At 54.9% G+C, this 27,710-nt stretch overlaps 1 protein-coding gene across 2 annotated transcripts in view; it reads right to left on the minus strand.

Moving 5' to 3' along the window:
- GLI2 (GLI family zinc finger 2) overlaps positions 1-27,710 on the minus strand; it is a 248,427-nt gene that overhangs the window by 59,347 nt on the left and 161,370 nt on the right. For both annotated transcript variants that reach the window (XM_067742345.1, XM_067742346.1), the window contains one exon: positions 6,163-6,268. In XM_067742345.1, coding sequence (XP_067598446.1) covers positions 6,163-6,268 — 106 coding nt within the window. The remainder of the gene's footprint in view (positions 1-6,162; positions 6,269-27,710) is intronic.

Genomic DNA, 27,710 nt, shown 5'->3' on the forward strand with positions numbered 1-27,710 from the left:
GTGCGGGCAGCCCTGGCCCGGCTCCTCCTCTGTCCCAACCACAGCGACAGCTGTAGCCGGTGTCCTTCCCACGCCCCTCCTTCAACAGCTCCTACGGTTACCCTGAAAATGAACCGGTCCACTCCCCCTCTGCTCCTGGTTGCCAAAAGGGTAAAGTCCAAATTCCTCAACTGGGGGGAAAAGAGACTCCTCCTCCTGCCATCCCCATTCTCCACCTTCCCGCAGCACGGCCCCCAGACAGCATCCTCTTCCAAGGTCACGCCACGGCCTGCTTCTGCCACAATGAACCTCCTTCTCTAATAACGACAGTAATCACAATCCTCCTTAACATCTACTGCATGTTTCCAAACTGTTCTAAACGCGCTCTTCCTATCACCCCATTTAATTTTCCAAATAACTCAGTAGATGGGGTAGCTACTATTATCATAAGCTTTTACAGATGAGAAAAGAGGTTCATCCGTTCAGGCTGGTCAGGTAGTCACATCCCAAGGCTGCTGCGTCCAGCGCTGGGGTTCAAGCCCAGGTGCCCGGGCAGGGCCGGGGGCGGAGCGCTCCGCCCGGAGCCACGCCCACCGCGGCCAGGCGAGCCAATGGGCAGTGGCCCCGGGCGCCAAGCAGTCGCAGAGGCTCTGGCGACAGGACGGGAGACGACACCGCACGTCATTTGCTGCGCAACGTCTGCGTGATTAGACGTGTTTGGCGCCGGCGAGGAGGAGTGGCTACAGCAGGGGCTTGAGGACTCGGGCGCTGCGCCAGGCTCCGACCACACTGACCACCGAAGCCACAGCCAGGGGGCCCGTTTTCCTCCCAGGCTTTATCCTGTTTCCCACCTGGGGCACCCACCTGGGGGGATGAAGGGGTGGGCTTTCCAGGGCCCGAGGTTAGCCCTGAACACGTGCTGTGTCCCTCCTGTGGCCCGGGCAGGAGCCAACGGCCTCCAGGATAACGTAGAGTTGCTGGGAGCGCACCCCAGCCAGAGGCGGGCTTTGGGGACTGGGGGGCTGGGGTGCTGGGCCCCTCAACACTGGAGCGGAAGCAGGCAGGCCTACCGTGCAAGGGTGACCTGGGAGGGTCAGTGCACCCCTCTGGGCCTCAGCCTCTGCATCGGTAAGATGCATACTACAGCCCCATGTCACGGCGCCGTCAGGAGGGGCACCTAATAGCACACGACCAGGCTGCAGTGCAGAGCCTGGCCCCTGCAGGCCCTGCACAAATGATTGACACCTTTTATTGTCTTCTGCTGGGTGATGCCAGACTTGGCACTGGGGCTTGGTGATCACAAATGAGCCGAATAATGACATGCAGAGATGTCCGTGTTCTAATCCGGGAACCTCTGAATGCCACCTTCTATGGGAAAACGGACTTTGTAGATGGAATTGAGTTAATGATTGTGAGACAAGAAGGTGGTCCTGGATTTCAGGGCCCTAGAAGCAATCACTGCCATCCTTATAAGAGAGCCAGAGGGAGGAAACTCCTGCAGATGAGGAAGAAGTAGATGTGAGAAAGAAGCAGGAGGCAAAAAGGCGGTGTGGTGAGGGGCAGGGATCACAGGCAGCCTCCAGAAGCTGCAAAAGGCAAGGAAATGGATTCTCACCAGGAGCCAGAAGCTTCCAGGAGGAAACCAGCCCTGCCAACACCTTGATTTTAGGCCCAGAAGACTGACTTCTGACTTCTGTCCCCCACAGCTCTCTGAGGGTACATCTGCATCGTTTTAAGCCACCAAGTTGGAGACAGGCAGTTACAGCAGCAGGAGACAGCCCTACAAGTAAAGAGCCATCCAGGCCAGTGAGTGACAAGGCCATTTCCACAGGCCTGCTGGCCGAGCCAGCCCTCCCCTGCTGCCTGCCACCTCCACTTCCTGCTTCTCTGGGTGCCCCACCCATTCTCTGTCCTTCACTGGCCAGGAGGGAAGCAGGCCCCGGGATGGGACATGGCCTGTGTCCAGTCCTGACCTGGGGAATGGCAGAGCCTGGAGAAAACTTCGGGGTGGGGGCCACGTCCCGGCCACAGCTCTCTACTAGCTCGGGGAGTGACAGTACTGAGGGCCCCTGACTCAGTGCCAAGGTCCTGCCTGCAGCCGGAGCATCTCGAGCCTGTAATGTGTGTGTGATGTGTGTAATGTGTGTAATGTGTGAGGGCTTCCCTGGTGGCGCAGTGGTTGAGAATCTGCCTGCCGATGCAGGGGACACGGGTTCGAGCCCTGGTCCAGAAGATCCCACATGCCGCAGAGCAACTAGGCCCGTGTGCCACAACTACTGAGCCTGGGCTCTAGAGCCCACGAGCCACAACTACTGAGCCCACGGGCCACAACTACTGAGGCCTGCACGCCTAGAGCCCGTGCTCCGCAACGAGAGAAGCCACCGCAATGAGAAGCCCGTGCACCGCAACGAAGAGTAGCCCCTGCTCGCCGCAACTAGAGAAAGCCCGCGTGCAACAACGAAGACCCAACGCAGCCAAAAATAAATAAATAAATATATTTAAAAAAACAAAACCAAAAAACCCCCAAACAAACGGTGGGCCTATCCTAGAGTCTCTGACTCAGCAAGTCTGGGCTGCAGCCTGAGACTCTGCATTGCTAGCAGGCTCCCAGGGGAGGCGGCCGATCCAGAGGTTTGGGGGCAGTGCCCTAACAAAGGGCTAGATGAGCTTTCATGAAGGAATCGTCTGGACCCATGCAGGGGACCTGTGGTCATACGTGTGCTCCCAAGAGCGAAGCCAGCATGTGGCCGAGGGCCAGGGCTCAGGAGGCAGTAATTAGATTTCAAACTCTCTCACTCCCTCAGTGGGGGCCCTAAGGATGAATTATTTAACCTCTCTGTGCTGCCTCAGTTCCTGCATCTGTAACGTGGGGCTGACATGAAATGCATATCTTTTAGGGTTGAGAGGATTAAGTAAGATGAACACAGGAAGTGTTTACAGCAGAGCCTGTCCACAAGGTCAGAGTTATTTCAAGAAACGGCAGTCGTCAATGGTGACGTCTTCTTACATCTCTGTCGTTGCCCCTAGGTATGTGGGGACATGGGAGCCAGGATGCTCCCCTGCAGTGATGCACACCTGCCTGCACGCACCTCCAGGGAGCTCTCAGCAGTGTGCATGTCTCTGACCAGCACAGGGCCCCTTGCGAGGAGCACTTCGCTGCAGGCCTGCCGTGCTCAGGATCTGTGTCATGGAACCAGCCAAACAGTTCTCAAGCAGAAAATCAGCCACTCCAACCCCTTCCTGGAAAGGGACTCAGCTCCCTTGATACTCATAGGATTCTCAGATGCTACCAACTGAGCAATTTTGGGGTGATCTACCAGCTCTTAAGAGTATGCACCTTCCAGAAGCCGCCTGAGCTGTGGTCTCAGCCACCTGCAGCTGGAGAAGTGTGGGAGGTGGGCAGAGGGCGGAAACGGCCCCACCACCCACCAGGGGGACACAGGCCTATCAGCCGCAGGTCCTAGTCAAGTGAGAACCAGCTACATGCACCAAAATAAAACGCGAAGATCCCAACATGTCACAGGGGACAACTTGAGGGGACTCCCAATGCACAAATCTGGGACAGTTTGAACAACACAATAAATAGTGACAGCAATACAGTATAACTCACAGAAGAAGACAAACATCCACACATTGATTTGACACAGATAAATGATCAAATAAATAGAGAAATGGGGGAGAAGGGACGGCTCCTCCTTACAGTAGAATTCCAATTAATAAATGTGGAAGGAATCACGGAAATAGAAAATCATCATTTGGCAAATACTAGATGTTACTGTTTTTGGCAAGAATCAACAACGGATGTTCAAGTGAGTAGGTGAAAATATGATGAGAAATAGGAATTTACATATTACCCAAGTATTGTCCCACAAGGAACTTGTAATTACAAAGGGATGAACTTTAAAGTGGAGAAACCCAGCGGACGTCACCGTAAGCAAATGATCAAAGTTAGCCATCTCCAGGGATGAGAAGTATGGTCGTCATAGGCCCCGACATGATGCACTAAGAGGGCACAGCACCACTTCTATGGGAGTATCCCCCCAGTGCATCGTCTGAATTTATCAGGAGGCAACACCAGGCAAACCCAAATCGAGGACATTTTATACAGTAACTGGCCTTTCCTCTTCAAGTCTCAAGGTCATATGTAAATTTGTGCAGCCACTTCAAAGAACGGCATGAAGGTTCCTCAAAAAACTGAAAAGAGAGCTGCCATATGATCCAGCAATCCCACTCCTGGGCGTATTTCCGGACAAAACTCTAATATGCACCCCAATGGTCATAGCAGCACTGGTTACAATAGCTGAGACACAGAAGCAACCTAAGTGCCCATCAACAGATGAGTGGATAAAGAAGATGTGATACATATATACAACGGAATATTACTCAGCCATAAAAAAGAATGAAATAGTGCCATCAGCAGCAACATGGATGGACCAAGAGACTGTCATACTTAGTGAAGTAAGTCAGACAGAGAAAGCCAAATACCATATGATATCACTTATATGTGGAATCTAAAATATGACACAAATGAACTTATCTACGACACAGAAACAGACTCACAGACATAGAGAACAGACTTGTGGTTGCCAAGGGGGAGGGGGTGGGGAAGGATGGAGTGGGAGTTTGGGGTTAGCAGATGCAGACTAGTATATAGAGAATGGATAAACAACAAGGTCCTACTGTATAGCACAGGGAACTATAGTCAATACCCTGTGATAAACCATAATGGAAAAGAAAAAGTGTCAAGGTCATGAAAGGCAAGAGAGACTGAGCCATGTCCTGGATTAAAGATGACAAAGGAGTTATGACAACTAAATGTAAGGGCTAAATCCTGAACATAGATAAAAAAAGGACATCCACAGGCAACTGACCAAATTTAGATAAGATTTATGAGTTAGTTAATAACACTGGACCAGTCTCTGGTTATGTAAGAAGTGAACATTTGAGGAACTGGGTGAGGGTATACGGGAAGTCTTTGCACTATTTTTGCAAATGTTTTATGTCTGAGATTATTGCAACATACAAGACCTCTTGAAAAAGCACACGGAAGTCCCAGATTTGCCTTGTCTGGGGTGAGCAGCGGGTGCCCCAAAATAGGAGTCACCTGCCCCCCTCTCAGGCACAGGGCTTTGAGTATAGTGGGGTCTCAGTGAGTTTTGACTGACTTTACTCCAGCGGGAGCTGGGAGAGGGAGTGGGGGTCTGTCTTCAATGGGTGGAATGCATGGAGGGTGTCGATGGCTCTCAGAGCAAAGCTCAGAGCCCGCTGGACAGAGTGTGAAGACACCTCATTCCAATGCTGCAGTGTGGTAGGAATCCAGGGAAGGACCCCCACTCAGGGTGGGCTTCCAAGAGGAGGTGGCCCCTGAGCTGAGGCTTCGGGACTCTGGAGGAGGTGGTCAGGAGGAGGGGCCGTTCCAGGCAGGTGGGGCAGTAGGGGCTGAGACCCAGGTACAGGTGGGCTAGAACCATAACGGCAGCTTGGTATGGACAGGTCAGGTGTCTGGGTCGAGAGGCGGGTGTGGGGCGCAGTGGAGATACAGGGGGTGGGGTGAAGGATTCAGCCTCTCTCCTGGAAGCAAAATGGATGAGGTAGCAAGGGGTCAAGTCTTGGAGTCATAAAGACCAAGAAAAGTGACATCAGCTACGGGCTCCGAGACCCTGGGTGGGAGTGGAGAGGGGCAGGAACAGGTCTGGAGAGAGACACACAGGGGACACAAGTCTTCACTGGGGGGGGGGTGTTAGAGCAGGGAGTAGGAAAGGCCCCAAAGAATAACCTTGAGCGTGTCCTTATCAGTAGGGTTACCCTGTAATTCACTGTCCAAACTGGGATACTTGAGAGCATGAAAGGGGGGCGGGGCACTATGAATGACTATGTTGGGACAACGTCGATCCAAAGTCACGGTACTTATATGGGGACTTTGGTCTGCAGGGCGTCCTCACTGCCTGGATGGGGGAAGAGCCTCAGGGCGCTTGTGGACACACCAGGACCCCCTGCATCCTTGGAAGCCGTGATGTGGCAGATGGGTGCGCTTCCTTCTCAGGTAACCAGAGGGGAGCTGGGGTTCACACCCCACAGTCCCCCTTCACACCGGGTCAGCGCACTCCAGGGTGACAGAGGTGGACGACGCTGATCAGGAGCTCGGACCAGAGGGACGGAGGCTGGGGCGGCGGGCGGACTTACCCGTGCACACCGTGCACAGAGTGAGGCTCGTAATGGTACCTTCCCTCCTGGTGTCGCATGTCAATCGGGAAGGGGGCGTGGAACGGTGGCAGGAGATGAGTCGGCACTGCGAGGGGAGAGAGAAACAGGACTTCAAAAACTTTTCCCCTCCCTCGAAAAGCACTTTTCAAAGGGCTTGAAAGCTCAATGAATTTCAGAGCAACAGCGCTCAGGACAGGGGGGCTCCGGGGTGCCTGGCTATCACACACCCACAAAGGGGGATGAATAAATAATCAAAGTCAGCCCGGGAACCCTACATCCTTCACATAAAAGACCCCCAGCTGCGCTCTTGACAAAGACAAGCAGCTAAGCGCTCTTTGAACTCGGGGAGATGACAGACTTGGCCACAAATCAGGGCTGACAGAGCCGACAGGCTTCTGCCCGTCCTGGCCTTGGCCGGGTGTGGCGCCCGCAGCCCCGGGGCACGGCCTCCGGACGCTGCGGCCCCCCACGCTGGAGACACTGACCTAGAACTGTCTGTGGAGGCAGGGCCAGCTCCCGGCTGCAGCCAGCCTCAGGCAGGCCAAGTGCCACAGAGCCCCGTCCTGCGGGCAGCCCACAGTGGACACTCCTGTGGGTCTGTGAATGCTCCAGCTCTCAATATGCATTACGGACCCCAAGTGCGTTGGCCCCCGGGATGCCCATGCCAACACATGAGACCTGGTTGCCAGAGTGCGTCAGCCTCCTGTCTGCACTTGGCCTGTGCAGATCATGACGCTTGTAAGGAGGCTCTTTGCTAATTTAAAAAAAAAAAAATTCCTGGGTACCCTGGAGGCAAGCAAAATTATAGGCCTTAGGAAAACAAGGCTCTTTAAAAAGTAGTTACACGGGGAAAAGGGCTGGGATTTCTCAGTCGGCTCTTGCTCAGGCTGAGGACCACAGGCCAGTGAGGCTGACTGTTGAGTCTGAATTACTCAAGAGGTTAAAGAAATCTGGTGGGCTCGTCTTCCACACATACAGGTCAGCTGGCTGCCAGGCCCATGGTGGTAAATGCACACGGATGATGTTGCCGACTGCGTCTGCGCAGGCAGGTCCTGGTATTGTAAGCGCCACAAATTCCTTTTTGATTGTGGCAAAATACACATGACATAAAATTTACCATTTTAAACCACGGCTAAGTGCACAATTGAGTGTGCCACCACCGTGCATCCCCACAACCCTTTCCATCGTCCCCAACTGAGACTGTCCCCATTGAACACCAACTCCCTCTCCCCCTCCCCCGGCCCCTGGCGACCGCCGCTCTCCTTTCCGTCTCTATGGATCTGACTCCTCTGGGGACCTAGTGTGAGTGGAATCACACAGTGTCTGTTGTCTTGTGGCTGGCTGACTTCACTTAACGTCCCCAGGGTTCATCCACTGTGGCACGTGTTGAATCTCCTTTTTTTCTTTAATATATTTTCACTGAACTACAGTTGATTTACAATGTGATAGTCTCTGCTGTGCAGCAAAGTGATTCAGTTATACACATATATACATTCTTTTTTCTATTCTTTTCCATCATAGTTCATCCCAGGATATTGAATATAGTTCCCTGTGCTCTACAGGAGGACCTTGTTGGTTATCCACCTATAGGTAACAATATTTATCTACTAACCCCAAACCCCCAATCCATCCCTGCCCCACACCCCACCCCCTTGGCAAGCACCAGTCTGTTCTCTATGTCTGTGAGTCTGTCTCACAGATAAGTTCATTTATATCGTATTTTAGATTCCACATATGTGATACCATGTGGTATGTGTCTTTCTCTGTCTGACTTACTTCACTTTGTATGATAATCTCTAGGTCCATCCATAACGCTGCAAAAGGCATTATTTCATTCTGTTTTAGGGCTGAGTAGTAGAATTTCCTTTTTTAAGGCTGAATAATATTCATTGTATAGATATACCACATCTGGGTTATCCATTCACCTGCCAATGGACACTTGGGTTCATCGCTTATGAATTTTTAACAAGAGGAAACCTTCCTCCTGATGTTTAACCTGAATTTTTACATATTCAATTTTATCTTCCTAATTCCACAATCCTGACACCCTCCACGGTGACTGGGAATAAAGAAAGCAAATCCTCTCACTCTGATTAAATCAATTTGCCAAACCCTGACTCCACAAATCTTGGGCTCCGAGGAGACCTGACACTGGTGCGTTGCCCCATCCGTGCAGTCGGGCGCTCCCTTCCGGGGCTGGTGATTGTGGGAATGACCACCTCTTCTCCCCTTAGGCCCATGTCCTCTGAGGAGGTGAGGCTGGGCGTGCAGCTGTGACTCTGAAAACGGTGACAGGAGGACCGGCCACCCTCTGGGAGTCAAAGCTGCTGCGCACCAGCTGCCTGGCTTCAGGCAAACTCCGTTACCTCTGCATCTCCCTGTGTCCATCCAGAAACAAGTAACACCAACTACTCTTAGGGTTGCCCTGAAGATAAAACATTCCTGCCGAGAGGTGCTTGTGCACATAAGAAGCACTCTGCACGTGTTACTGCTGCTGATGACAATTATTACTAATGTTTGGAGCCCCGCAGTCCATAATCCATTTACTGGCTGTGGGGCAGGGGACAAGTCACCCTCTGCTCCCTGCAGACCCTGGGGAGGGCGGAGGGCCTGCTCGCCTGCTTACAGCCTGGGAGACAAAGTGGACTTCCCCAAATCCCCAGGGGAGTCAGCAGGGAAGCAGTACTCACCTCCCCAGACCTGCAGGAAAGAGCCTTTATGTTTTTTTTCGTTTGTTTTTTTTTTTTTAAATGCAGCCAGGCAGACCAGATTACAGTATTGTTAACAAAATAAACATGGTTTGCTTTTGTCTATTTCTGTTTCCCTGCATATCCAAAAGCCGCCTGAGGCAGCCAGGGTAGGTGTTACTGTGCCCATTTCACAGATGAGGAAATGGAGGCCAAGGGTGATTTCAGCCCAAAGTCATAAGCTGAAAGACAACAGAGCCAGGAGGGGAATCCAAGGCCCTGGATGGCTGGGCATGGGCTTTTCCCTCTATACCACCCCAACAAACACTCCGAGGCTCCCTGAGTGCAAGGGTGATCCCGGGGTCTTTCTGTCCCGACCTTGCTTATGTGTCACATTTAACAAGCGCTCACACAGCACTGGGCCCTGCTCTCAGGGCTTGCAAACAGCAACTCCTGGGTCTTCACTGCAAGCTCAGGCTGCACTCACCCCAGAATTCCTAGTCTTTCCACCGATCATTCTCCAGCGCCCTGGGATGCTCCTTCCCCTGATCTCGAACCTGCAGAGGCTGAAGGGGGTCCCCTGAGGCCCCAAGAGCCCAGACCTTCCCCTCTGCCCCACCAGCTATAGCAGTGCTCTTCTCAGAAGTAATGCAACTTCATCCAGGTCTAAAGAGCAATAAAACCCCCAGGAAGGAAGCGCTCATGGTAGCTGACCTGGCAAACATGAAGCGGACATGGCACCGAGGTCACCAGGCTGCTGCACAAGACCAGGCTGTGCGTGTGTGTGCATGTGTGCGTGTGTGTGCACGCACGAGAGGTTGGGGAGGAGGACCCTGGGGCTTCCCGGCATAAGGGACAGCCGCCTGCAGGGTCCTGCTGCAGCTGGGGCTGCCCCCTACCTTCTGCCAGGTCCTGGGGTGCAGCCTGTGAGCTTACGGGGGCAATGGCTTCCTCTTTCTCAAGTCAGGGCCGCAGGGCAGGACTTCCCTCCGCCCTGCTGCTCCCAGGATGGCTGACACCCATGGAACGAGCAGGCAGCAGGGGCTCTGGCCACACACCCGCACCCCACCCTCACCCGCTTGGGATCCTCAGGACGAGCCTGGGAACTCGTGTCAGTGGTTCCTCCCATCCGGGCAGGGATGTGTCGGGTCGGCCGGCAGCTGGAGTGTGGCAGTCCCCAGCTGGGTCAGGAGGGGACGTGCCTCGGGTGCTCATCCTTAGTGACGTCAGCTGCCTCGTGGGGCTTTGCTTATAGCGTCTCGTTTAGTTTGGCCACTAACCCTGTCCTTATCCCCATTTTTCAGGAAAGAACATCAAGGCTCAGAGTGGCATGTCTGTACCTCTAGGTGAGCCACGATCAGGCCGCTGGTGACCGCTGGTTTCACTGTCTCTCTGCCCTCATCCCCGTGTGCTTTCCTGGAGCACAGCACCTGCACAAAGCTGGCCCTCAGCAAACAGAGCCTGAGTGCGTGCTCACTTCCTACCCAGCAGCTCCCAGTGTCGGTCCAGGATGGAGCGCCATGCCTCCCATCAGCCAGACTCCAACCCGGGGACCTGCTGTCTGGACCCCTCTGCCCACCTCAGAGAACCACCGGACCATTCACATCAGGGGGGCTACCTCTGGGCACAGTCACTGTAGGAACAGCCATTCATTCATTCGTTCACTCATCCGCCTGTATCAAGTGCTTGCTGTGTAGCAGCACTGCTCCAGCTCCTGGCAGGGCAGTCACAAAGCTGCCGCCACAGAGCTGTAGACATTGCTGGAAGAGGGCACAGGAGCAAACCAGAAATACATTAATACCCTCACACCAAGGCGCTGAGAGTAGGAAGGAAACCGAGTCGGGCAGGGAAACAGAGGGGGCTTGGGCGACGCTGGAGAAGTCAGGGCTCTCCGAGAGAGGGTGCGCCTGGTAGGGCGAGGCCAGCGCAAAGGCCCAGAGCCTGGTAGGGGGAGGCCAGCCCAAAGGCCCAGAGCCTGGTGGGGCGAGGCTACGCGAAGGCCCAGAGCCTGGTGGGGGGAGGCCATGCAAAGGCCCAGAGCCTGGAGGGGGGAGGCGGGGCAAAGGCCCAGAGCCTGGTGGGGGGAGGCCGTGCAAAGGCCCAGAGCCTGGTGGGGGGAGGCCACGCAAAGGCCCAGAGCCTGGTGGGGGGAGGCCGTGCAAAGGCCCAGAGCCTGGTGGGGGGAGGCCAGCGCAAAGGCCCAGAGCCTGGTAGGGGGAGGCCAGCCCAAAGGCCCAGAGCCTGGTGGGGCAAGGCCACGTGAAGGCCCAGAGCCTGGTCGGGGGAAGAGCCTGGTGATTTCAGCACAAGGCCACCTGGGCTGGAACAGAGGGGTGGGGCTAGGAGGTCCTATAAGCCCGGGCAGGCAGGCTCTGGGAAAGACTTCGGGATTATTTTCTGGGAGATTTGGGAGGCCCCCGGGGGGTTCTGGGTAGGGAGTCACGTGCTCTGATGAAACTTTTCAAAAGGCCGCATGAATAGAGTCAGGCTGAGGGAGGCCGGGCATGCGTTAGCCAGGAATCCCAGGAGAGCCCTGCCACCCGGCGGCCCTGGGACTTCGGGGACATTCTGTCCCCTGTCTGGGTCTCACATTATCCTTTCGTACAACGGGGATTAGATGAGCTCCAAGCGCCTTCCTCCCAGATCCTGCTGTTTGTGAAAGGTCACCCGCTCCCCGGGGAAGAGCCATGCTTGTCCCAGCTGGCGACTCAGTGAGGCTTTAGGAGGGGTCCTGAGCAGGTCACGGGCGGTGGGGGGGGCAGGGGGCACGTGCTGGGCACTGTTTCCTCTTTATGGTCCTGTCTGCACAACTCACTGACCTAGCGGCCCTGCTGAATCCGCTCAGCCCCTGGCCCCATCACCTAAGCCAACCGTCTCTGGAACCAGCTTTGCACCACAGGTAAACTGAGGGATGAAGGGTGACGCTGGCTAATCTGAAGACTCAGGACCCTCTCAGACCAGCATGGACCCCTGCCGGCCCCCACAGCCCTGAAGGAAACATTCAGCGGGGAATGCTCTGCCCAGAGCAGATCGGGCAGGCCAAGGAGGCAGAGGTCCCACTCTGGACCTTCTGCGAGACAGCACGCCACCCAGAGGCCAGCAGCGGCACCCAAGGAACATAACGAAGATGAACGTAAAGAACAAGGCGGCCGGCCTTCCAGAAACGTACTGAATGGGACCCGTGCACACGCTGTTTTCATTGTGGCCTCTTTTTTTAAGTGAAAAAAAAATCCAAAGTAAATCATGTCCTTTCAGCATGATGGGGGGGAACACACACACACACACACACACACACACACCACACCCCATATGCCATTTCAAAGAAACGGCTCTCTTTTTAAGTTTCTGAGGAGGAAACTCTAAGATGGGAATTTTCTATGGATCTTCCTGCCCCCTCTGAAAAAAATGCACATTTGGTTTTGATCCTACACAGAAAGACCAAAAGTTTAAGAAGCTGACGATGGTGGCGTGATGGCTTTTCTTTTTTAAACCCCAGGATTTTTCTGCACTAAGGTTTACATGCTAAATGCTCCTTGGCTGGTGGTCCCAGGGGTGAGGGCACGTTTGTGTGGGGAGTGTCCTTGGTATAAAGATCTCACTGTGTGAGTAAGCAGGACACTGAAAGGGGACAAGGGGGACCTTCCCCTGGAAGCCTGGCTCTAGTGGATGCCCCGTTAATGACAACTCTGGCGACTTACGGACTGACGGGATGGGGTGGGGGTGGGAGTGGCAGCAGAGTGTTCCGACAAAGAATCAGGAAAACCGGGTCATCAGAACACGACCAGGCAGCCAGGGCAGCAGCTGGAGGAATTCTCCTTGGATGAAGTCATGTGTTGCTACCACGTGGAGATGCTGCCCTGAGGACTGGGCTCAGAGACATACACAGAGGGGCCGGCCCGGGGGAAGCAACCATCTCCTGGGACGTGTTGGGGGCGCCCCAGCCCTCCGGGCTGTCCAGTCCCTAGAGATCAGCATGGGTTCCAGTTATGTGGCCATTCCCATCAAGACTACAGCAAGGGGACTTCCCTGGCGGTCCAGCGGTTAAGAATCCGCCTTCCAATGCAGGGGACGGGGCTTCGATTCCTAGTCAGGGAACTAAGATCCCACATGCCACACGGCAACTAAACCTGAATGCTGCAACTACTGAGCACACGGGCCACAACTAGAAAGTCCATGCAGCACAACTACAGGGCCCATGTGCTCTGGAGCCCTCGTGCTGCAACTACAGAGCCCACGAGCCGCAACTACTGAGCCTGCACGCCACAACTAGAAAGAAGTCCGCATGCCGCAATGAGGAGCCCTCATGCCACAACAAAGATCCTGCGTGCCGCAACTAAGACCCAACGCAGCCAAAAAAAAAAAAAAAAAAAAAAAAAGACCATAGCAGGAAATGAGCTCAGAGCACACGGGCTCCAGGCCTGGAACCAGGGAAGAGATGGGTGTCTGCGAGAAGAGTTGTCCAGCCCTGGCACTGACCGAGGGAGGTGCAGGCGGGAGTCTCTAGAAGGAGGCCTGGTCCTAGCCCGATACAGGGCTGAGTTACAATGAGGCACAAACACATCTGAGCGCAGCCCGTGGGGCCCTGGGCAGGAGGTCAGGGGCCAGGGCAGGGCACCGATCCCTGTCCTTCTCGGGCAGCTGACCATGTCCCGGGGTGGCTATGCAGGAGGCTGTGGCTGGGGCTGCGTCAGGGACAATCTGCTGGGTGCCGAGATGGAGCTGAGATGGAGGCATGGCTCTGGGGACCAGGAAAGGGCTTCTTGTCCCCCCATTTCTGCTTGGGACTCCCCTTTCATGACTAATTGATCACATTCTTGTCCTCTATAATTCCTTGCATCTTAAGAAATATCCAGTGCAACTGTTTCACTCTTTTTCTTAAAAGCAAATGGACCTTGGGGAAGTCACAAATTCACACTAATGTGAAAAATTCACAGATGACTTACCAGGTCACTTCCCCCTAACTGAAGGACCCAGGCAGCAAGAAAAATCTGTATCTTTGGAGAAGGGGCTAGTGTGGAGGAGAAGGAGAAAAAAATGGCAGACGAGAAGGCTTGAAGTCAAGCATAGTGAACTTGACAGCTGACTGAAATCCGCCTTACCCCTGAGCTGCCCATCAGTCAGAGGACAGTCCTAAAGGGATGACCTGTCCCCACGGCCTAAGGAGCTTGGGATAGGAGCAGAAAGCACGTGAGCCATAAATCCGGACGGATCTGGGTGTGAACCCCAGTTCTGTCATTTGCTAACAAGGGACAAGGGCTCCGAGCCTCAGTCTTCATCTGTAAAATGGGATGACACACACCCAACTCTTGGGCAGCCTATGACAGTGTCTGCACAGAGCAGGAGCTCGGCAAGTAGGAGCCCCCTTCCCCATCACTGTGAATCTCAGGAGAGGGGACCAAGCATCATGGAGGGACCTTTTCTGTAATTCTTGGGGTAAGAGACCCCGAGATGCATCCAGCTGGATCTCAGATGCGCTGCCCATTGCTGAACATGCCCGCGACGGGAACCGTGGCGTTACAGAGTGGGGACAGGCAGAAATGACGGGCCATGGGCTTCAGGGCACTGAGGGAACATTCTTCTACGATTGTATCCCTGCTGAAGCCACCCCATTGCCACACGGCTCACTGGCAGGAGGCTCAGGCCGGCTGCTGCAAACTCCAGGGCTCCCTGCCGTTCATTCCCTAGAACCTGTGCCGTGCTGCCCTAGGTGAAACAAACACCGGAGGGAATTCGCAGGTGGCCGGATGGCTCCAATGAACAGCGTTGTGAATTTTGTTTAAAAGGCAGCTTTGGAGAATCGTATCCATCCTTTCCTCACGTGCCTTCAGGCAGCCACGTCATCCTGTGCTGTAGCAGCCACTCCGCTCCTGGGAAAGGCAGTGGCCAAGAAGCCCTAGGCCGAGCGGTCCCAGGCAGGGGATGGCTCCCCTGTGCTGGGGGGCGGCGGTTCATATGACCCAGTTTCCTGGCATCAAACCCGCTCTCCCCTACCGGAAGCGAGGGGGGAACCGACGGTCCGGACAAGTGCACCTCTGGGGAGGACTCTCCCAACAGAGAGAAGGTCGCTAGTCTCCATTCCACCCTGAATGCCCAGCTTGGTCAGTTAAACTGCTTAACTCTTCAGGGAACGAGAAGGTGAAGATGCTTGGCAAGAGAAGAAGCACTGACGGTGTAGGGAAGGGATGGCGAGCCGCACCTTTACTTTGTGCCCCAGTGAACCCGGGAGGTCCACCAGCCCTCGAGCGGTTACTGGACACTAGCTCGTGGCCTGTGCACAGCTAAGGTCGACGTTTCAGCCATTGAAGCGGGGCTCCTCTGGAATCCCACACCCGCTCCCATCCCTGTGGAGATCCCAGGACCTCGCCCTTGGGGGAGGCGGCGCTCACGCCTTCCCGGAAGATTCCAGAGATGCCGGCACCAGCTCCAAAGGAGAGACTGAACGCTCCCTCCCGCAGCACGCAGGTCTGACCCAGCGACACGATGAAGGTCGGCACGTGACCCCTCTAGAACGGCCTTGACTTGCACCGGCTGCAGGCCCCACGGGTCCAGCTCCTCAGCTTTCTCGGGTATCCAGACTGGAGCTACACACCACGCTGCGTGGACCTCTCAGCTCTGGCCCATCACAGCCCGGAAGGTGAAAGTCACACCCACGGCGCAACGGCTTCCGCTACTCTGTCCAAATAGGGGGACCCTGCTCGAGGGCCCTGGAAGCTCCAGAGAGCGAGGAACAGCGTTCCTGCCCACAGGTAGTGCAACGGGCACCTCGGTGGAGGCCGCCTGCAAAGCTGGAGAGGCTGGCCCCGTGGGATTCAGCGGGGTCCACGGGCACAGCTGTCAGAACAGCCTCAGAGTCAGGGAAGGGTCATTTCCGTGGGACCCAGAGCGGCCGGGAAGGTTCCCTGGAGGAGGTGGTTTTGCAGCTGGGCCCTCATGGGGCCAGGATTGGGAGAGCTGGAGAGGATGCTGGGTCCTTCAGGCTGGGAGGCAGTGTGGACAGAGCCCAGAGGACTCACCAGTGCCCTGGCACGGAGCTGTGTGCAGTGTGGATGCTGGCCCAAACCACGTGGCCTCTGCCGTATATTCAGGATGAGGGATGCCTCTCTCTGGGACCCTCTCAGGGATTCAAGGATGCGATACACATAACAAGAGACACACCTATGATGCTCCTACTTAGGCGCTAACGTCAGTGCTTTTCAGACCTGAGAATCACCGACAGGCTTTGTTAAAACCCCATGGCTGGGCCCCACCCCCAGAGTTTCAGCCTCCGTGGGCCTGGGACAGGCCTGAGAATCTTCATTTATAAAACGTGCCCAGGCGATGCTGACCAAGCTTGCCAGGGACCACCCTTGGAAAACGATGGGCCTAGATTATCTGTTTTACCGCTGTAGCCCCAGAATTCCCACTGGCACCAGTTAAGTAAGAGATTACTTCTCACGTTTCTGCCTACTATGCATTGTCCTGGCTGGAGAACATTTGCAGCTGTAGAAACTCGACATGGTTGATGAGAGAGATGGCCCTGGGTGTGACATCTGAACCCCGGGGACCACCACGCTGCCCCATTTACCAGGGCTTCTGAATATGGCCGGAGGCTCATGAGGAATGCAACCCAGCGACTGTGCTTTTCCAAGTACAAGCACAAAGGTGCACGCAGGGCTGAAGAAACCACGTGGAGGCCCCCGTGCACACCTCCCTTCACTGTGGGTTCTCAGTCCACTTTCAAACCTGGGCAGTTTCAAAGGCCAGCCCTTCAGACGTGTGGACTTACATGGCCACGGCTTCTCCCAGTGGGAACCAAGTAATGGCCGAAGCATCAGAGCTGGGAGGCAGGACAGTGCAGACAAGTCCAGGGACAGCTTCCTTCCCAGTGGCCAGGCCTTATGCAAATGGCACTATTATCCCCAATAATAAGCCCCGGGACAGGCTGCATCCAGAGCCTTCCCCATGCCTGGGCACTGCCCCACAGGAAGCACTTAATAAGAATAATAATATCCTGACTGGCACTCCAGAGCATGCAATTAAAAAGAGTTTTTGTCTCACTTTGGGGGGAAAAATAGTGGGGGGAAATTAACATCAGACAGGAAATTCCAACACTACAAGCTGGCGGGTGTCCGGCGGGCGGAGGCCCAGGCCCACACAGGGCTTGGCAGGACCAGGGCGGTGGCTGGGCCCACACCACAGCCACGGGCTGGCCTTTCCAAGGTGCTGCTTGACAAAATACGACAAAATAGCTGGGCTGGGCCAGCACGAGCCACTCCACGGAGGGGAGGGCCCTGAGGCTGGTCTGGAGGGTGGGGTGGGCAGGCAGAGAGGCATGCACAGTCCACGGCTGGACCAGACTCCCCGGGGAGAGGCCAGACGCAAATGCCACGTGGCCCGCACCGCAAGGAAGCCCGGGCAGTCTTGGGACCTGTCTCTCTCCGCTATAGACTGAATGTTTTCGTCAACCCTAAATTCTTATGTTGAAATCCTAACGCCTGATATGATGGTATCTGGAGGCGGGGCCTTTGGGAGGTGATGAGGTCATGGGGGTGGAGCCCTCACGATGGGATTAGTGCTCTTATAAAAGGGACACCGTGTCCCCTTCCACTGTGTGAGGACACAGTGGGACGTGGGCAGTTTATAAGTCAGGCAGTGGGATGTCACCAGACACTGAATCTGCTGGCGCCTTGATCTCTGATTTCCCAGCCTCCAGAACTGTGAGCAATAAATGTCAGTTGTTTAAGCCCCCCACCAATCTCTGGTGTTCTTGTTACACAGCCTGCGCTGACCGAGACACCTGCAGAGGGCGGTGGTAAGCTGAGGGAAACAGGCCACAGGAGGCCAACAGGACCTGCGCCAGAGGCCTCGGGGTTGTGGTGAACAGCAGTGAGGCTGCAGCTGACGCCCTGGCCCAGCGGCCCCACCGCTGATGCACTTAACCTTCCGGTGCCTTGGTCTCCTCATCTGTAAAATGGTGGTGGTGACAGGACGGAGGTCAGAGGCAGGCACGAAGCAGAGACCAGCTAACATGTCAGAGCCTGTGCAGGCCAGGCGCAGAGCGGGTCCCCAGCAGTGCCAACCTGGCCATCTCCACAGACCTCCCGCCCCTTCATTGAGGGCTGGGAGATTGGGGGGATCTCCAGGGGGACCCTGGGGAGATCTCTGCTGTCGTAGAGAAGGGAAGAGTAGCCTGCCTGTCGGGGTAGACCAGTGGGGTCCCACATTACAGACTCTTAAGATCAAAAGAAACTTTGGAGAAGGTCAAGCCCGATTAAATTTGAAAATTGTCTTGGCCACAGAATCTGTCCCAAAGAAGACAATATATGCAGAACCCCCAAATCTACAATAGATTTGAGACCCAGGGGCCTGTGGCTCCAAAGGTGTCCCCTGCAGCCCTCTAAGGAGCCTTGCAGAAAGCACGAATCCAGCCCGGGGTCTGGAGAGGAGTGACCTGTCCCCGTGCTCCTTCCACTTGTTCCAGAGGCTGGGGCGGGCCGGGTGGCCCAGGACAGATGCAAGCTTCCCAGTGTGGACCCCATGCTGCACGGGCTCACCTGCTGGGACATGCCCTTGACTTACCTGCCAGCTTGCACCAGCAGCCCCGTCAGCTGGCAGCTTCGATGCTGTCCTGTCATTGTCTGAAAAGCCCACTTGTCACGGGGGCATTGAGCCCTTTCAGGAGGACGCCTATGCCACTCCTCTGCCTGTTCCCCATGGGTCCCCAGGGTGTCACCTGCTACTCTGCTTCCCTCCCAGCATCTGCCCTTTCCTACAGAGCTCCAGCAAAAGATCCGCCCAGTCTGTGCTTTGGCCTTGACTCCCACCCTCCCGAGAGCACCAAGAGAGCCTGGGGTCACTCTACTGTGGATCTCAAGCAGGCCACAGCACCTCGTCCCCACCAGGCACTGGTGATGCTTCCCCAGGCTGGCCAAGACCTCGACTCCAGGGCGTGTTCTGAGGCAGAGCCTGACAAAGCCAGCCAGCGAGATTCCAAACCAGGCAGTGGAATCTGCTGTGAGAACAGCCTCCAAGCACCTCCAAGCTCTGTGGGCGGCACTCACTTTCCTGCCGTGGACGGCTCGTTACAAATGCTTTTCGGATTTCCCTGGCAGTCCCGTGGTTAAGAATCCACCTTCCAAAGCAGGAGACGCAGGTTCGATCCCTCATCAGGGAACTAAGATCCCACATGCCGTGGGGCAACTAAGCCCGTGTGCCACAACTACAGAGCCCACGCGCCCTGGAGCCCCCGAGCCACAACTAGGGAAACGCCCGCGTGCCTCAATGAAAGATCCCATGTGCCGCAACTGAGACCCCAGGCAGCCAAAAATAAAATCAATAAAAGCAAAAAACGACAATAACAAAAAACCCAAATGCTTTTCATTCCCTCACTGAAGCAGACCCCTAAGGACCACTCCTCGGAGACCGTTGTCAGAATGGTCCCGATGATTATACATGACTCAACAGGGTTCTTTCCCTTCAAACCTCCTCTACCTAAAACGAGTCTCCTCTGCTGTCCTCCTGTCAAGGACAGCCCTGGCCTCACAGATGTGTGATGCAGGCCACCTATGTTACTTTAAATGTTCTAGTAGCCTCATTAAAAACAAACTAGAAAGAAACAGGTAATAATTTTCATAATACAATATCCTTGACCCAGTCTATCAGAAATATTATCCTTTCAACATGCAAATCATTAACCTGATATTTTATTTCCTTTTATTTGTACTAAGTTTTCCAAGTCAGTTATGTATTTCATTGACAGCGCATCTCAATTCGAATCGGCTCCATATGAAGTGCAGGACAGCCAACATAGCTCGTGGTCACCTTACTGAATGACCCAGGCCTAACCAGGTATCATTACTGGACTTTGCTTTTGAATTCCAGTCTGGGTGAAGCAAAGTCTCATCGATACATTATGGTGATGAGCGCGCTCCCAAACCTCAGTCCTTCCTTGCTTCTGAATCTGAGCTCCCTGCAGACTTCTATTTGGTCCTTAAATTAGCCGCCTGACAAGCAGTTGATCTTCCCTTCGTTTCTCCTTTGCTTGCATCTGTTTAAGTCACAAGTGCTCCCAGGCTCATTCCTTCCACACCCTTTTTTGCTTGTTTATCGTTTTTTTAAATCTATTGACTTTATTTAGTTATTAAATTTTTTTATGGAAGTATAGAAGATTTACAATATTTTATTAGCTTCAGGTGTACAGCATAGGGATTCAGTGTTTTTCCAGATGATACTCCTTTAAATGTTATTACAAGATAATGGCTATAATTTCCCTATGGTATACAATATATCCACATTATCTGCTTTTTAAATTTTTTACTGAAATATAGTTGAGTTACAATGTTGCATTAGTTTCAGGTGTACAGCAAAGTGATTCAATCACACACACACACACACATATTCTCTTTTTACATTCTCTTCCACTATAGGTTATTACAAGATATTGAGTAGAGTTCCCTGTGCTATACAGTAGGTCCTTGTTGCTTGTCTATTTTATATACAGTCGTGTGTCTATGTTCATCCCAAGCTCCTCCCACACCCTTGACCCGCAGGGCCGAGCAGAGCAAGCCTGCAGCGCCTCCCTGAATTCTGCCCTGGATTGCTGCACAATGCCTTTCCCCTTGGCTTGGGCAGGCATTCTCAAACAAGGCAGTGGGCAACTGGACTCCTGAGAGCCTATGACAATTACGAGGGTCCCCAGAAAGCAAAGCACACGCAGGCAGCGGTGCAGGCAGGGCTGTGAACAAACACTGGCTGAGCCCCGTAACACCTCCAGAAGCCTGGCTCCCTGGGCAGCACCGGCTCTGCGTGATTCTGGACCCAACTGTCTGAATGATGGTCCCAGCATATGCCATTCCCGCCGTCCCTCCCTACACGCTGGCCCACGACCTTCCACTACTGCGTCCAGGGGACACTGGACGTCCACCCTGCAGGACTGTACCCCATCCGTGGAACCCCAGGAAAAGCCCATTCCTCTGATTTTGCTGGTGGAGAAACAAACACAGAAAACACGGCCTCATGACCCGACCCACTGGCCCTGAGCAGGGCCCAGAATCTTGTTTCCTAGAAGGAAACTCTTCCTAGAGGACAGGCAGGGAAAAACTCCAAAGGCTTCCCGGACACCAAAAAAACCTCTTGCAAATTCTGATGAACTAAGTGTGTGAATTAAAAGCAGACGGAGTGTACTTCCTTTAAGACAAACAGGGTTTAACATCTAGGGGCAAACTCCCACACACAACGTGTTTGGCGGATGGAGAAGCCAGAGCTGCCCTTGCTACAAATCCCAGAGCAGTCTGGCCTCTTCGTCCCATTCAAGGTGCTGTGGGCAACGGCCCTGCTCTGTGGGTCCAGCTTCACCCAGCCAAGGGAACCCAGAGGAGGGATCCCATTGCTTGGGAGGTGGCCCCCAGCTCCTGCTGTCACAGGCAGAATGGAGTCCAGGGCCCAGCCTGGCACTCCTCTGACCCCACCCCCAGGATCAGCCGGACCTCTGCAGACCTCAGAGAGCTCCCAGCCCACCACCCACGCTCACTCTTCTCCTCCCACCAAGCCCATCTCCTGCTTATCAGGCCAACGCATGCTGCCCCAAACAAATCCAGTCTGAGACAGGCTGGGACCTGGGACCTGGGACCCTTTGCTGCAATGCCTGCACCTGGACAAAGGTCTCCTGGAGCAACAGATACAAAGAAACTATAAGGGACTAAAAGTAACTATGCGCATGTGTAGTCAGGGCAAATTAGGGACAACAAGATACAAAAAGACCAAAAACGCAACTAACATTTCTGAAGAGCTGGGAGCAAAAACAAGGTGTCCGGAGCAAAAACGGGGTCCTGCGCGCATGCCCCCTGCACTCAACCCCCCCAAGGGGGTGGGCAGACCACCTAAGCCACCCCTCCAGCCGGACCCCTGGACACACCCCTACCCTCACCCCATATAAGGAACCAGCCCGCCCCACCTTGGGGAAGAGCAAAGGGAGCTTGCTACTTGTTCTGGCTCCCCCCCCTGCTGCAGCAGGGGCCCCAGTAAAGCCTTGCCTGGATCTCCTGTCTGGCCTCTAGACAATTTCTATTGATTACCGAGTCTAAGAACCCTGGTCGGATCAAGATCACATGTACCTGTGATGTTTCCTGTTCTCCTGCCCCCTCCCCAAATCAGGCAGAATATATGCCCTCTGGACCATTTCCCCCAAGCCAAAGTCGGGTGCCTGGCACGGCGGGAGGGCGTGAATAAATGAGGGGGGAACGAATGAGGGAATCTTCTCACTCCTGGAAAAGAGACTTGAGGATAAGAAGGGGGCCCATAGCTGCCCATGTTCTGCATAAATTAACAGGAGAGAAAGTCGTGCGGCACAGATGGGTAGCAGACGAAGCAGTGTTAGACACAGGAGGACAGGACGGCAGCACCAGGCAGGGCAGCATTAGACAGAGCCATCGTAGCGGACGTGGTAGTATTAGAACAGTAGTCATAGGAAAAGCCGGACAAAGGGTCAGCTCATCAGCTGGGGCCCTCCTCAGAGACTGAAATCGAAAGTTGTTCTAACAGCAAATGCACCAGGCTTCCTACATGCTGGAGGCTTCCTGAGTGTGATTTAACCTGCATAGTGTTTGATAAGGATTGCATCATCATCATCTCCGGTTTACAGGTGAGGGAACTGAGGCACAGAGAGGTTCAGGAGCCTGGCCGGGGTCAGTCACACAGCTAATCAGTGTCACAGCCACCCAGGGAAACTCCAGCCACGTCCTTAAGGCCGTGACAGGGCAGTGAGAGCTCTTCTGGGACCATGAAGATACGACGTGAGCCAAGGAGGAGGCCCAGGCGGCCTGGCGCGGGGGCTTCAGTGTGACCAGAGCCACGGTGTGTGATGGAGGAGCGGGGCACAGGTGACCCGGGAGGGCAGAGTCGCGGGGCTGAACGTGGTCTTTGCACTTTGTCGGTGGCCTTTCCAAAAGTGGACTGAACCCCCCCCCGACCCAAAATGGAAGTATTTCCCGCGGCTGCTTCTAAGTGCTACCCAAGGATCCAGCAAAGTCTTGGGGGCGAGTCCGGGAGGGACCCACGAGAGGGGGTTATCTGTTTTCCCCAGCTGTGTTCCTGGGGCCTGCTAATCACCCCCATGGATCATTCTGCCAGGCTTGGAAGTGTGCTGACCGGCGTTACAAATGGGCCCCTCCCTTGCCGCGGCTCGGTGCCTCACAGCCTTCGCAGGGTGCGCGCTCTCAGCATGCTGCGAGTGTAAACAGGGCGGCGAGGGTGGCAAAGGGCGCAGCCCGGGTCCCCAGGGGCGACTACAGTTCAGAAAAGGCACCCACCTGGTTTTGTGCTGATTAATCATGGCCCCTCTAAGAGCCCTGCTTAACACAGGAGTTTGTCAAGATGAAGTAACTGCCCTAAACAGAAAGTGTATTATCTTTAAGGCCCCGCTGACAACTGACTGTGCTGGGAGATGGGGTGATGGATGTCTGTGACTCCTGCCAGCATCCCTCCCCCGTCTGCATAAATTAAAATAAATTAAAACGCAGCCTGTGATTAGGAGGGGCACCCCTGCACACCTGCCAAGGGACAGGGTGGCTGAGGGCCCTGCCATCAACCCTGCCGCAGGCCTGGGGGGCCGCTGGGAGACTCCAACTGCCTGTTAGCATTACAAATGGCTCGGATAGGCAAAGGTCCCACAGCAGGGGTGAACCAGATGCCCTGCAGGATCGAGGATGGGACAGGATGGCTGGAAAGAAGAATCCACAGCCCGGGGAGACTGCAGGTGTCATCAGTGGCCCTGGAGGCACCCAGAGGTAAATAGGTGGACGCCCCCCCCCCAAGGCCAGGCCGGTACTTGTGCGCTGTGGAGAAGCTGTCGCTATGGCTACAGCTGGGCGCTCTTCCATCGACTGGTGCTGCCCACCAGCACGAGGACCAGCAGGTGGCCTGGGAGGAGCCAGGATCCCCGTGTGCAAAGTGGGTGTAAATGAGGTGCACAGCCCAGCAGCCGTCCTCCTGCTGTGAATGGATGTGTGTGTTTTCACTCTTCTGAGCATCAGCTTCACAGGCTTGGAGCCGTGAAATCCACAGCCCTTCTCCAGGGCCCTTGAGTATTTCACACTCTCTCCAGAGGGCGCTCTGGAAGAGCCACATGCAGTAGGGATGCAACGGACAGGGCGGGGCCGGCCGGGCAGCTAGGAGGGCAAGCGGAGCTTAAAGTGGGGTGGGGGGACAACAGGGCACGTTCGGGCAGAGGCCAGGGGGCCCGGCTGGGTTGGGAGCACCAGGGGGGCTTCCTGAGTCTGGGAGGCACCTCCAGGTGACCTACCTGTGGGACCCTCATCACCTAGTTGGCCAAAAGGCAGAGGATGCGTTTATTTCCAATAAGGAATGACATCCTGGGGTTCGTGGAGACACAGGGGACTGGGGCCGGGGAACCCTCGCAGCCACTCTGCCGGGGGTCAGATTGTTAGCACAAGCCGACTGTCCCCCACCGGTTGGAGATGTCCTTTCAGGTCAGAGGAGGAGGGCACTCTGGCACTAAGCTGAACCCCCGCCCCCTGCAGGCAGTCTGCGCCACCAGCCATAAGCTGAGCACTGCAGTGAGCTTCCTGGCGGCTGATTCCCCTTCCTTTCCGGGCAAAATAAGATTCTCAGACCAAAACCCCCCACCCCAAATCTACCTCCAGGCCAGACCAACAGCAGCCTGAGCCAGGAGCTCGGGATAAGAAGGGATAACGTTGGTTTGCCCCAAACCACAGCTCCAGAGCAGATGCCAGGGACCTGGGCACCCCTGCTCCCTTGGCCAACCACTCAGGCCGAAGCTGAGCGGACAGACCACCAGACCAGGACTTGAGGGCCTCCCTCATCAACACGGGGTGACAGCCCACTATGGATGGTCCCTGCTCACCCCACAGTGCCGGGGGGCAGGCGATCATGTGGGGTCCCACACGGAAACGAGGCCACGACGTGCCATCCACACTGGCCTTCTGGCCACCGCGCACCCCATGTCTGTACTGTTCACTGTAGTAATATTGTTTTTCCACGTCCAGAAGTCCAGTGGTAAAAACTCAAATGAGTATCAGTTGAATGACGTACAATTACAAAAACAGTTTTGAGTGCCACTCCAGGCATAATTCTGTGCACTTGACACTCATGTTTATTTTCCCTTACATCAACCCTATGTGGGGGAGGGGGCACTATGACTGCCCCCATTCTACAGATGAGAAAACTGAGGCTTGAAGAGTACATAACTTGTCTAAGATCACACAGCGAGTCACAGACAAGAAAGAATTTCAACCCCTGTCTGCGATTCTAGAGCCTAAGGCTTAGCCACCCTTGCACTCTGCCCATCTGTCGTGACTGCTTCCTTACGACAGTGTGGCTGGACAAATGGAGAAGCTCAAGTCCCTGGCCACAGAAAAGGCACTCCCCGTGGTCTTCCCAAGGGAGGCCACGTCCACTCAGAGTCCTTGAGGGAGTCCAGCTCCCCGTTCTGTCTTCTCCACCATATGACACGTCTTCAGCTCCTGAGCCCAGGCTCTGTCCTGGAGATGCGGGAAGGAAAACGCAGCAGCCCTGATCTCAAGGATCTGCCAGCCAGTGGGAGACATTCAAGGCAACAGGTGACAGGTGAGCGAGGAAGGGACCAGGAAGGCACAGAGATGAGAAACAGCAGGAGTGCTTGGTGTTGTCACAGCATCAACAGCAGGGGAGTGGTGGTGGTGGGGGGCTGGGCATGGCATGCCTTACAGGATGTTAAGGACACTGGGCATTACAAACTGGTGCAGTCACTGTGGAGAACAGTATGGAGGCTCCTCAAAAAACTCAAAATAGAGCTGCCATATGATCCTGCAATCCCACTCCTGGGCATACATCTGGAGAAAACTGTAATTCAAAAAGATACATGCACCCCTATGTTCATAGCAGCACTATTCACAACAGCCAAGACATGGAAACAACCTAAATGTCCATCAACAGATGAATGGATAAAGAAGATGTGGTACATATATACAATGGAATATTACTCAGCCATAAAAAATGAAATTTGGCCATTTGTAGCAACATAGATGGACCTAGAAATTATCATAGGAAGTGAAGTAAGTCAGAAAGAGAGAAATACCATATGATATCACATATGTGGAATCTAAACTCTGACACTTACCTACAAAACAGAAACTCACTCACAGACATAGAAGAACAGACTTGTGGTTGCCAAGGGGGAGAGGGGGTGGGGAGAATGGACTGAGAGTTTGGGGTGAGCAGATGCAAACTCTTATACAGAGGATGGATAAACAACAAGGTCCTACTGTAGAGCACAGGGAACTATATTCAATATCCTGTGATAAACCATAATAGAAAAGAATTTTTAAAAAAGAATATATATATATATATATATATATATATATACGTGATTCACTGTGCTGTACGCTTGAAACTAAGACAACATTGTAAATCAACTATACTCCAATAAAATAAAATTTTTTTAAAAGGACACTAACATTAGCCTGCTGGTGATGGCGAGACAGCAGGAGGTTTTCTGCATGGGAGCCACGGGGTCAGATCTGCATTTGACATCCAAGGGCGCGGAGGATGGGCTGTGTATAGGATGATGCCGGAGGCCAGGAGACGGACTGAGCAGCAGACCTAACCTTGGAGGGATGGCAGCGGGGGGCAGAGAGGGGACAGGTCACAGCCAGTGCAGGCTGCAGGGTGCGAGGGTGAGTGAAGAGTGAGACAGGTCCAGTCGAGCATCCTGGGGCTGAGATGGGTGGTGGTGTCCCCAACTATGCGAGGAGACGTGGGAGAGAAAGGCTGCTTTGAGAGCCAGAAAATGGGTGGTTTCCGACCAGCTGAGTTTGAGATGCCCATGGACCGTGGGGACGGCAGGGAGGGCACATCCAGGGACTAGTTGTAGAAATGAGGCCTGAGCTGAGGGACAGCTCTTGGAAGAGGCTGTGATCTGGGTGGTGGCTGGAACCCTCAGTGAGAAAGTCGTACAAGGCAAGTGTGTAAAGACAGGCGGCGGGGGTGGGGGGGTCGGGTGGCACAGAGCCGGAGCCCGGAAGCTAGGCTGTCCGAGCTGTCTCTTGCTCACCTGGCCCCTCGGGCTTTCTGACGCTGAAGCCAAGCCTGTGAGCTGCTGGCCTGGGTCCTGGGTGCTCTGCTCTGGACCCAGCCTGCCTGGCATCCTGTCCGGGAGCAGGGCTGACCCCAGGGTCCAGCGGGCCTCATCACCCACGCGTGGGTGCGGGCCAGGAGAAGGGAAACCCATATGCAGACAGGACCCTCGCCTCCCCTAGGTCAGGGCTCAGGAGCCCCCGTCATGCCCAAGCCCCTGACCTCCTACTGGACCCACGCGCCCAGGCTCTCCCGCTGCCTCTGTGCTGCCCGAGCCCAGGGCCTGACCTGGCTCCCAGTGGATGCCGATTTGGGAGGCTGGGCGGTGAGGGGCCCTGCCCACGGTTAGCGCAGCTGCCTTCTCAGAGAGAAGTCCCGGCCCTTCTCTGGACCGCACACCTCCATCCAAGCCAGCAGTGGGCTCAGGAGGTAACTGGAGCCCAGCGAGGGGCAGACGGGGGGCAGAATGTGCTGGTGCACTGACACCTGGATAGAAACTCGGACTGGGATGGGGGTGGATGCAGCCCACTCCTCAGCAGTCCCCGGTGACCCCAGGAGACAGCCACACCTGAGTCAAGCCCCTACACCACAGAGTGTGTTCAGCATCATGATGGGTCTCTCCTGAGCCCGCCTTGAAAGCCTGTGTTCCCACCGAAGAGACCCCCAGAGGCAGACAGGTAATCTTTCCTCAGCCTGATTTGCACCACAAGCCCAGACCCTGGAGCAGCCCCGGGGTGGTGGGCAGAGGCCTGGCCAGACCAGCCTGGGCCT

This window comes from Pseudorca crassidens, chromosome 6 (genome assembly GCF_039906515.1).
Source record: "Pseudorca crassidens isolate mPseCra1 chromosome 6, mPseCra1.hap1, whole genome shotgun sequence".
In the NCBI taxonomy this organism is placed as follows: Eukaryota; Metazoa; Chordata; class Mammalia; order Artiodactyla; family Delphinidae; genus Pseudorca; species Pseudorca crassidens.